The sequence below is a fragment of the Theobroma cacao genome, chromosome 3 (assembly GCF_000208745.1).
Source record: "Theobroma cacao cultivar B97-61/B2 chromosome 3, Criollo_cocoa_genome_V2, whole genome shotgun sequence".
NCBI classification, from domain to species: Eukaryota; Viridiplantae; Streptophyta; class Magnoliopsida; order Malvales; family Malvaceae; genus Theobroma; species Theobroma cacao.
The window spans coordinates 34,206,585-34,218,562 of record NC_030852.1 but is presented as its reverse complement, the minus strand read 5'-3'; the positions used below and the strand labels follow the sequence as shown (position 1 = coordinate 34,218,562).

Genomic DNA, 11,978 nt, shown 5'->3' with positions numbered 1-11,978 from the left:
TAAATTATAAATATTAATATTTAAATTATCTATTATTAATATTTTAAATAAATAATCAATTATTAATTTTCAAAAATAAAATAAAATAAAATAATTGATCATCATAATATTTAAATTAAATAAAATATTAATATTTTAAAAAATAAATAAATATTAATATTAAAATTATCAAATTTTAATATTTAAATAAATTATCAATTATTAATATTTTAAAAAAATAAAATAAATAAAAATTAATCATAATAATATTTAAATTAAATAAATGTTAATATTTAAATGATTTATTATTAATATTTTAATTAAATTCTAGATTATTAATATTTTAAAAATCTAATAAAAATAAAATGTCACATAAATAATAAAAGGTGTTTTTGTCTTTTTATTTTCTATTCCTTTCTTATTCCAAAATTATTGTTACCAATCAAACACTACAATAAGTCATAATAATTATTCCTGTTCTATTCCTTTTGTCATACCAAACTAAGTAATAACTATTCTATTCTATTCCCACCTCATTCTATTCCCACATAATAACTATTCTATTCCATTCCTGTCTATTCCGCCAACCAAACGTACCATTAATCCTCGTAATTTACCCCATGATTGACATGGTAAATTGATGATCAAGAGGGAAGGTTGGTAGGTTGCCACCACATTCTATCAAACGAACCACCCAGTGAGTCAAAATGTACCTCAGAACCATTGCATTGTTAGCCAACCATCGGGTGGGACGCTATGCTGGGGATCCCTTCTTAGCCACAATTAGGAAGTGAAGAATGCTTGCTTAACTATAAACCTGGTCATTGCATTGTAACAAAAGCCATGTGGTGATCAAAACTACATATACCTGTCATTTCCGCTGGATCAAAACTTAAATGTACTAAAGCAGCAGTAAACAGAGAACACGGGTCATGATTTTTATAGTAGTTTACCACGGTTCTTCAAATCTTGCTATACTTTTCTAGTACCAGAAACACTTCCTAGCCACCGGTTTACCTTCTTTGGACGGGATCTCTTTCTTTCCTCAAAATTCTGCTATACCGGCCACAACCTAAAATAAGGACTAGTTTTCAGATTCATGTAGTCAAATCATGAATAAGAACTAGTTGTTGAAACTACTACAATCTCATCATTTTCAGATAGATCAATCCATAGCCCATTGCATAATATGACATATTGTCGTTTTTCACAGTTTCGGTTTAAGAGTACAGGCATTAAACTGCAAACTTCTATAACCCCAAGTCTAATCATATAATTTCGACTCATAGATCAAGCAATCAAGCGAGAAAGCAGCATGACTCCTCTTCGAAAGGCCTTCTCAACCAACTACTTGGTATTGGTCAAGGTCAAGCTGAAGTCCCATAGCCTTTTTGCCAAGTCTGCGTCTTTAGCCTTAGAGCTTGGATTGCCTATGTTGCTGTCCATAAAATATTCTCCGCTAACACCTTTAACTTGTGGATGTAAGGCCACGTAGCATGTAGTGGCAGCTCCCTACAACCACACAGAGGAAAACAAATAAGCAGCTGAGCCGTGTGGCAGGGAGAGTACTGTTTATCATAATGAATCTTATCACAATTCATAATGAATACCTGTGGAATATTTTTTAGGAAATATTTGCCAAGCATATGGCCAATGCCTGCATCAAGGCAATATATCGTATCAGTAATCTAAAGCCAAAGTTGACACAAGTCAACCTCAAGCAGTTTGATACTAGGGTTTAGACAAGATGGTGAATGAAGCATCACTACATTATTGGACTTCCTATTACTAGATTGTAATCAGCACTGTCAAGTAAAATTATTACAGTTGAGCAACTAATCTTGTCCTTACTAAATTATATTTTCCTATCTCATTCTGCATTGTGTGAGATATAGCTGGTAACATAGTACGACAAAATTATATTAACCATAAATACAGTAATATTAATAGCTGCTAAGGACTTTCTATAGGTCCAAAGTGATGATCCTAAATTAGAAGAGATTTTATGTCATGGTTAAGTCAAAGAGACGTATCTAACTTGTTTTGAATTTCCAATATACCGAAACTATCTTCAGAAGTCAAAAATCAACTAAATCTTAAATAAGTCAAAGGATTACTGTTAATAAAACCATGGTGGCGCATAAGATTGGTCATAATTGCTCCCGGATGAACTGAATTTGCAGTAATCTCCACCCCTTCTTCCTAGTTATATCAAAACAAAAGGAAAAACATTCATAGATTAGATCCCACTAGGCACATTAACAAATCACAGCAAGAAAAGCCATTTCAGACACATAGAGAGACAGATACTTCGAATTCAAACCACTAGCGGCTGACCAATAGACCAATTATTTTCAATAGAATTTGGCAGAACAATTAGCCGACAAAGAAAATTCATAATGAGATACAATTTTCTTAGTGTCAACATGTTAGCATCTGCATAATACATTAAGTGATTTAAGTGACACGAGATTCAAGAATTGTGAAATGCTCAGTTTGGATTGTATAAATTGTACATCAAACACAAATTGACCATATTGTGTACCTTCAGGCGCCTAGCAAGCTCCTTAGCATGCAATATGTTCGAAAGCTTTGACTGCCCATAAGCAAGCCAACTAAAGTATCTGTAAATTGGTGAGCAAAATGAGAAAGAAATGATCAAGCATTTTATAAATATCTTGGAACCAAAAAACAAACTTATTCATCCATGATTCTGCATCCCAGAAAGGAGCAAGTTGGTGAAAGCCTATCGTCAATTTTACCCTGATTCATCATTGATTTTATCGAAACGAATTCCTTCACGATACACAATCCGGTGACCTTCTGAAGATAAATTTACAATCCTTCCTTCTCTGCTGCTTTCCCGTGCTGTGTTTTTCATAGTCTCCAACAAAAGATTTGTTAAAAGAAAATGACCTGCAAAATAGCTACTATATCTCATTAGATTTGAGATTCAGGTACAGTTCATGGCGATCTTTCAATCCAAGTGTATCAAAATAATTTACACCTTGTCAACACACTACTTATAGACAAACTTATATGAAATATACTAACCTAAATGATTCGTCGCAAACTGCAGTTCTATGTTGTCATGGGATAACATGAAAGGAGTTGCCATAACCCCTGCATTGTTGCTTTCAAGCAAAGAAAGAGAGTATTAGTCCTCTCATCAAAAGTTTTACTAAAGTTCATGTACAAGCAGACTGAAATACTAATTGATAAAGTAACAAGAAAACAGCAATAACAACTGCAATCGTAAGCACAAAAGAATATTAGTTAATTCATATACAACTGCACATAAAAGCACATATCCACATGCACGTGTCAGAAATTAGAAGAAAAAAATCATAAGTAATTCAACTTGCAGCAGTTTATAGTTCTTACATGAGGAGATTTAAGGGAAGACTTGAGGACTGATATTCTGATGCAAATTTCCTTACTGATGCCAATGAGCTCAGATCTAATTCCATCACATCAATCGTAGCACCAGGTAATTCTTTGAGTATTGCTTCTTTGACATTCCTACCAGCATCCACATTCCTTACTGCCATAACCACATGGACACCACGCAATGCAAGAACACGTGTTGTCTCTACACCAATACCACTTGATGCTCCTGAAATTTGAACTGACATGAGCACTTGGATATGTAACTAAGAGAAGTACATGAAAAGTTTGAAAAGACCCACAGTATGGGTCTCGTCTTATAAATTTAAACGCGTTATGTCAAGCAAGAAGTTGAGGGTTTTCTTTTCTTTTCTTTTCTTTTCTTTTCTTTCGGGAAAGTGGTTTTCTTTTAAATAACAAAGACTAACACACTCTCATATGCCAGAAAGATCTCATAAATCATTGTAAATTTTAACTGGCAAAACCCAAAAATTTGCAACCAAAAAAAATTATATCGTCACCAAGCTCACTAATTATGGCGAACCAGACAACCGGGGATTAAGTTCATCAGAAAAAAGTTCACTTCTTTTTCTCTCAACAGAGTAAAAAATTATTTCTTGTCACATAATCAATTGATCTTTCCATTTGTGTAATTGGGGGGACCTCTCAACTGAACATAAATGATCCACCTACTCGGTTTTTCCGTAAAAAGCAAGACTTCCCCAAAACCATCCAACCGACCAGACAGAAGTTTAGATTAAGAAAATAGACGGCAAAGATGAAAGACAAGACAAAAACCCAGATCAAAAGGGAGCCCAAATAACAGAAAGAAAAAGAAGAAAAAAAAAACCTGTAACAATGGCAGTGAGACCAGTTCCATCAATCCCTCGAGTAACTTCCTCTGCTGTAGAAGAAGCAGAGAACCCAGATGGTCCTTTCCACCCGAAAATCCACATGCTTACTTTTGCAGATTAGTTTTACTTCACTTGCCTAGCAGTTACTCGGCCAAAAACCCAAAGGCCATTTGTGGTTCATTGCGCCGCTGCCCATATCAATATATACTCCTCCTGGACGCTTTGACCGATAACTTCTTTAAAAAAATGATCAATGGAAATCATGATATATCATACAATCAGAGGCCGAGTGGCCCCACTCTACAACTAAACAAATTATTTTTTTTTTACGAGATTGCCAACTACGAATGATATTGATTTTCTTGCTCCAAATGCCAGGGTTTGCAATTTCGTCACTCTAGCCCGTATAGGTTGTCGAGCCAATCCTCATACACGGGTTCATTAGCTGTCACTTTGATAGCAAGTAAAGTATTTTAAGGAGCTTTTTAAAAATAATTTTTAAAAATAATATTTTTTATAATTTTAATTAGTTTTAATTAAATTAGATAAATTTATCTTTAATAAAATTATACGTTATAATATTACACGTCATATACAAAAATATGTTATACGTCATGATTAGGTTATTACACGTCACACGTCATAATTAGGTTGTTACACATTATATACAGAAATATGTGATACGTCATGTACAAAAATATGTGACACGTCATAATTAAATTGTTATACGTCATGTTGAAAAAAATATTATTGTTACACGTCATGTACAAAAATATGTTACACGTTATGGTTAAAAAAAGTTGTTACATGTCAGGTTGAAAAAAAAATACTGTTGTTACACGTCATGTTGAAAAAATATTATTGTTACATGTCATATTCAAAAATATTTTGTTACACTTTAATGTCTAAAATGTTGTTGTTACTTATGAACAAAAACTTCAAATCCTCTCAGCTCTCTTCATTTTTTTTTTTATAATTTGGCACCGATTAAAGTGTTTTTAACATATTTTCATAAATCAAATTATAAATTTTCTTACCTAAAACACTTATTTCAACTAAAAATAAAAAATATTCATTGAAAATCTAGGTTTATAAATTTCAATTTTTTGAGTTTATTGGTATTTAGGTCTCGAATTAATTCAATTAAAAGTTATTTCAAACATCTGTGATCATTTATACTATTTTAGTTTTACCCAAAATATCTAAAAATCAAAATTTTCAAATAGCCACTTACCCAAACACATCAAAATCATTGCTTGGTGTCTTGAAAGCGCAAGAAATAGAGATTTGAAAATGCAGGGAGAGAGAAATCGAAAACATATCAGACGAATGTCGAATAGAGAAATCGATAAAATTTGAGAGAGTGGGATGGTGAGAGAGAAAAACCAGAAATATAAATGAGGAGAAATTGTGATGAATGATTTAATTTATTTGAAATAGTTTCAAATGTATTTTTGTCAAGTCATGACTAAATATAACTAAAAACAGTTAAATTTATTTTGATGGTTATTTTTAAAATGTATTTATCAAGAAAGACTATTCCTCATAATTTTCTCTATTTTTTAAAAATAAAGTTTTTTTTTTATTTCAAAAAAGTTTAGATTAAATATTTTTATTTTTACTTTTACTTGTACATATCAAATTAAGTTTGTCAAATTAAGTAATCCACTTTGTACTTAGATCTTAGATATTTTATTTTTTTCATTAAAGCAATAATACTTATTTATTTTTTAAAATTTCTTTTTTTATGTTAATTTACTTTTCGTTTTCGAGCTGATTATCAATAAACATCATTTAAGCTTATCTAATCTTATAAATACATATTAGAGCGTAGTACGAAATTTGATTAAAATTTTAAACTCGTGACACTAAGACCCTGCCTCTATTTTTAGATTTAGGACTTGTTTAAGCTTTTAACCCAACTTTATTAGTTGTAATTAATAGACTTGGCTATAAGAGAATAGATAAGACAGTTGTAATGATGAGATTGTGACCCATGCTTTTGGTTTAATGGTTTATACCACCACCAACATTTTAATGCTTAAAAATCTTCATACTTTTAATTTGAAAGTTTAGATTTAAATTTTTATAGAAAAAAAATTTAATTTTAATAGTCAAATGAGATAATATTATGAGGGATTTTTTTATTAATATAAATTTTCAATGATATGATGTATTTTAAGAATTTTTTAAAAATAATGTATTAATTTTATTAAGTAATGTTATAGGATTACATTATCACGTGTTATTTTAATGTAATAAATTTATCAACTTCTCATGGAGGAATAAAACAAACGATTTAGTTTAGTCCTTCTTAAGAGGGAAAAGTTTTTATTTTTACTGATTAACTAGGTTATTTAACAGGATGGTAACCAAGTCTAAACACAGTCACTAGGCTTTCTTAGGCAGCAACTTGGGATCGGTAAAGCCCAACCTAACGTCCAATACGCCATAGCCCATAGGCCTTGGAGCTTGCTTTGGGCGCTCTGGTTATGTTTATGTCGGCACCAACTCTCTGCAGCCAATGGCAGACCTAATCTATAAGCAGCTAAGCTATGTGGTGTAGAGCCTCCTAGAACAGTAGTCTTGAGAAAGAAAGTATACTTTCCAATCATATTATTGGCTCCTGCAGCAACCAAACGTATTACTAAAGCCCAAGTCAGTACAACCAAACCCTCTCATGGACTCGATAACAAGAAAAGGAAACTGAAAACTAGACATACAATTTTCTATTTCTCATCAATCGTTGTTTACATTGATTTAAACCTTGACTACGTTAGGCGATATGAGGCTAAAGTGTCAGGAAAAGCTGAATTTGGGTTCCCAGCATGCAATATATTAGCAAGCTATGATTTTCCATCAGCATCATTGTCTCTCGATTTAGCAGGCAAGGGAGTGACCCGAGGAGGCTTATTGACATCGGCCACCACTGAGGCCCTTTCATATCATGTCCTGCATTTGGAGAACTGTCAATGGGGTAGACGAAGATGGTGAGAGATCACTTCCGAGATATTGATTCGTTCATTTGTGAAATTAAGATCATTTGCACTCATATTCAACAAACCAAGGAACAATGGCAATAAGATCTGCTTGATTGATATGCAGTAGGAGATTGCGGAGAATTGCAGCAGAAAGATAAAAAGAATCCTTCATTAACAAGTTTAATAAACTCAATACAGCAAAACTCTAGATAATTTACACACATTAATTAACACCATTAACACAATGCAAATTACGCGGTAGAAAAGTGCAAGACGACAACAAAAAAGGAAGAACATGTAAAAGAAACTATGCGAGACCCAAGATGATCATTAATCGTTTCAGGCTCTGGCCTTGAAAGGAATAGCCCTGATGATTATCTGGTGGTAAATTGCAGCAAGCGCAGCTCCAATGAAGGGCCCAACCCAGAAAATCCACTGCAGTCAGAGAAATTTTTTTTAACAATCTCTAGTCACCTCAACAAAGAGAAAGGCATGGTAAATGCCAAATTTTTTTAACAAACTCTAGCCCCCTGAACAAAGAGAAAGGCATGGTAAATGCCAGAAAGATACTTACATGGTCATCCCATGCGTGGTCTTTGTTGTATATGACGGCAGCTCCAAGGCTCCTGGCTGGGTTAATACCTGTTCCAGTGATGGGAATGGTGGCCAAATGAACCAAGAACACTGCAAACCCAATGGGAAGGGGAGCCAAAATCTGCAATGTGGTTGCAAGAAATACATTAAAAAAGCCCTCCCCAACTATAGTGCTTTGGTTTAGAAAGTCAAGCAAGCCTTCTACTTGCTAAAATTATGCACACTTCGAGAGAGTAGAGGATATTAGACAATTGAGTCCGAATCCTTTTTCAGCATAATGTGACTAGTATTTAGTTTCAAGCACACAAAATGCAAAATAAGAATGTCAAAGTACTAAATTCTTGCCACATCAGCATAAAAAAGGATTCGGGACACATTGTTCAATAAATCCCACCTAACTCCGGAATGCACAAACTGTATCTCACTTATTTTCCAATATTTTGATTTAGAAATGTTATGTACACATGGTGAGGAGAGGACAATAGAGAAGTAGAAAAGAACAGAATCAGAGAAAACCTGAGAGAATTATCTTATTCAATAGCGAAACACCCAAAGAAGGCAAAAATAACATTAGTAAGTATTCATAGCTACTTTACTATGAATATATTTACTATTATCATTTTTATTTAGACTTTGAATGCTTGAATATTGAAATCAAACTTTTTCTCCCTTTCTACTTTCCTCTGTTTTCTCCAATTTCCAACATATCCCCCTTTTTTTGCTAATCATTAAACCCATTTGTTGTCTCTCTAAGATATCATAACAGAACACAAACTCTAGAGGAAGAATCATTCTAGCATCACTAACATATGGCCACCACTAACAATGTTGCCTATCTCACCACTATTTTGACAAAAGTAATGTTTGTGTTGTAGTACCAACAGACTTCTTTATCTTTTATCAAAGAATCGTGGTAGACTAAGATGGCCATTTAGCATGATGCTAGATTTGGCATCTAACAAACATAAAACTAACATATATGTAGGTCTCCATAAACTGGAGAGGGGCTAAGGGGGCACATGGAGTTGAGTGAGGGTATCATCAAGGGGTTCATACAAGAGGACTTCAGTCTCAATATTTTTTCTTTTCTATTTTTTTAAAAAAAATCTCCTCAACAACTTGGTTTGGAGTAGAACCTAGGTAAAACTTCAAAAAACTATATATTATTCACACCTTAAAACCAATTTATATGTTATAATGGTGGTTAGGCACTGAAAGGGACTTGACATCTCTAGAACCCAAACAGATGGTTAGATCCACTACAATTAATAATAGTTCTTGCAAAATCAAGTTATGAGAAGCAAAAGATAGTGATTAATAAAAGCAGAGAATCTATGTCATTTAAATTAAGAGCCAAGTAAAGCACAAAAAGGACAAGAAGAAATAATAATACATACAGGAACATGAGAGTCTCTGGCGTTTCTCTTGGCATCAGTAGCAGAGAAGACGGTGTAGACAAGAACAAAAGTGCCAATGATCTCAGCACCAAGACCATCACCCTTGGTGTAGCCATGGTTCACAACGTTAGCTCCACCACGCAACATCTCATATCGGCTGTCTCCTTGGAATCCCTTGACTACACCAGCTCCACAGATGGCACCAAGGCACTGCATGATGATGTAGAAGACTGCCCTCGTAAGGGACAGCTTCCTTGCTAGTAACAACCCAAAGGTCACAGCTGGGTTGATGTGTCCACCTGAAGTTACCAAAAAAATACAGATCTGGTTATTAAACATCTTTTACAAAAGAATTTTAAAGCACCCTCAAGAACTTAGGTTAGCCTAAGCTTTAATATGAAAGAAAAAAGTTCAAACTCTGTACTTAGCCAAACACACCAAAGTCTAAAACTGTTTTTTGGGGTTTGAAAAATTAGCTAAAGAAACCAAAAAATATGCAAACCATCCATTACAAGTTTAAGGAAGGTGACCTGAAATGCCAGCAGTGCAGTAGACAAGAGCAAAGATCATGCCTCCAAAGGCCCAAGCAATGCCTTGAATACCCACAGTACTGCACTTGGTCTTAGACTGAGACACACCCATGACAGTCAAGATGGTGATGTAAAGGAACAAGAAAGTGGCCACAAACTCTGCAATGCCAGCTCTGTAAAAAGACCATGACTTGAGTTCACCAGGCTCGAATAATGGTGCTGGTGGTGGCTCCTTGTAGTCCTTGTCTGTCTGGGCTGATGTCCCAATAGGTTGCCTCTCTGGGAACTTGTTTGCTCCTAGCTTAACATCCTCCTCTTTGCCCTCCATTTTTCTTTCACCCACTCAACAAGCAAAGGTTGAAGCTTTTTCTTTCTTGTTTCTCTCTTTCTCAGGAGTAAACCCAAGGCAAATGAGAGCTGATGAGAGAAAGCTGAAGAATATGGTGACTTTATAGATGGGATACTGTAGTGTCAGGTTTGTATTATTTGGTCCGAAGCAAAAATGGGTGGTCCTTAATTTCTTTTTTATTTATTTTATCTAATTTTATTTTTTCATGGTGGAGGATTATTTAAATTATAATAAACAATTAATGTGTTTTAATGTTTTTAATTATTGTTTAAGGCTATCATATTAGGGTTTTGGAAGGATTGTTCTGGAAAGAGCAGGAGGATGCTGACAGGTTTCCTGTTGGTTTATACCTTTGTCCTTATCTTCTACCTCTACAGAGTGTTTTCAATTTTTTAATAGAAAAAAATGAAATTCTCATTTTTATCTTAATTTCGATTCACTTGATTAGCTGTTTTGGGCCATACGATTACGCACCTACCAGCCTAATCAGAGAAAGAAATTCCCTGGTAGGCAATAAAATACTAAAAATTGTCTTGGTCTGCTATGATTGTGAAGGTAGTATTTGATTGGGTGGTTAAATGCTTACATCACCCAAATGAATAAACAATTGCACTTTATGACCGAACTTTCAACCCTTTGGACGGTTGTGATTTGTCTTTGGCAGCATTTATGTCCCTCTCGTGAAGCAACACTGGAACAGGGACAGAATAGTCATTTTGCAAACTAAGACCACAATTCCTTTTTCAGTTACGCAACACGACGGGATTTTTTTTGGCTTCAAACTGTAGGGAAGTCGGAAATGAGAGACACAAGATAAGGTGGAAAACGGGAAAGTAAGAACAAAGAGAGGATAAAAATTGACCGTTTGATGACCGTTGGGGAAAGTGACAGCCACGTGGGGGGTGAGCAACGGCTATGTGTGGGAAAATGCAGGGGAGGGAAAATTACTGTTCCATCCTTAATCACCGCACATCATCGTACTTTACATGGCACAGGGTCCCATTCGTAGTTGCAATGATACATGGGACCCCCATATATGTTGTGCGTAACTTTAATTATTTACTTCCATTTTCACTAAATTTTTCTACTGAAAAAAAGAAAAAAATTTCATTTAAGTTACTATTATATTTTTTAAAATAAATATGTAAATATATATATATAGATATATATATATATATATTCAGACAAAAAAAGAAAAGGGTCAATCTTACTAAATCTTCTCTATATGATTTGTATGGTTCTTTGCAAATGGTTTCGGCTTTTCCATGATTAGAGAGGATCACGAAAGGTGGAGAACACAACACCTTTCGCATAGTAGTGGCTTAATAATACGGCGCGCATTCCTTCAAACTCTGGTGTCCTGGAGCAGACAGCTCACGTCTTGTTAAATGATAGGCATGGACTCTCAACTTTCTTATCCTTAATCTTTTTATATTTAACTATATTCCATGACCTAGCATGATAACAAACCAGAACATAGAGTTTAGACTGTGGACCACATGTGGCATACCTTTCATTTCAAATCTTTTTTTTTTTTCCCTGGTGGCTGGTGAGGAATTGAGGGCAGATCCTCAACATGGTGACCCTTTCTTCTTTTAACTTTATATGAGAGAAGGAGCAAACCTATCATGCTAGACAACTCAGAAGCATGGGATACCCTCACATGCTGCCTTTGCCCCACACCCTGCAGGTTCTTAGCCAATTAGCGCCCCCGCTCCACCCCCCCACCAAATTGGCAAGGCCCTTGCCAACTTAAACCAAACTACCCATTACAGAAAAAATAATGTAAAATAAAAAGAAAATATTTCGAAAAGAAGAAAAGGTTTCCAAAGCTTTCAAATCAGGAGCTTTCTAGTAGTATTAGACACCTAATCATCCTCACCAACCAGCCCCTTTTTCTTTGACAC

The 11,978-nt window shown here is 34.4% G+C and overlaps 2 protein-coding genes across 2 annotated transcripts; both read right to left on the bottom strand.

Annotated features, from left to right (window-relative positions):
- LOC18606538 (short-chain dehydrogenase TIC 32, chloroplastic) lies at positions 893 to 4,565 on the bottom strand. Its single transcript, XM_018117169.1, has 8 exons — positions 4,217 to 4,565; positions 3,364 to 3,595; positions 3,034 to 3,113; positions 2,742 to 2,895; positions 2,525 to 2,603; positions 2,097 to 2,181; positions 1,590 to 1,636; positions 893 to 1,491 (listed from the first exon to the last, which is right to left on the bottom strand). Exons 1-8 carry the CDS (start codon positions 4,320 to 4,322, stop codon positions 1,327 to 1,329), a joined length of 948 nt encoding a protein of 315 aa, XP_017972658.1. The 5' UTR covers positions 4,323 to 4,565; the 3' UTR covers positions 893 to 1,326.
- Positions 7,343 to 10,195, bottom strand: LOC18606536 (aquaporin PIP1-3). Its single transcript, XM_007040207.2, has 4 exons — positions 9,723 to 10,195; positions 9,193 to 9,491; positions 7,776 to 7,916; positions 7,343 to 7,636 (listed from the first exon to the last, which is right to left on the bottom strand). The coding sequence occupies exons 1-4, from the start codon at positions 10,048 to 10,050 to the stop codon at positions 7,541 to 7,543; spliced, it is 864 nt and encodes a 287-aa protein (XP_007040269.1). The 5' UTR covers positions 10,051 to 10,195; the 3' UTR covers positions 7,343 to 7,540.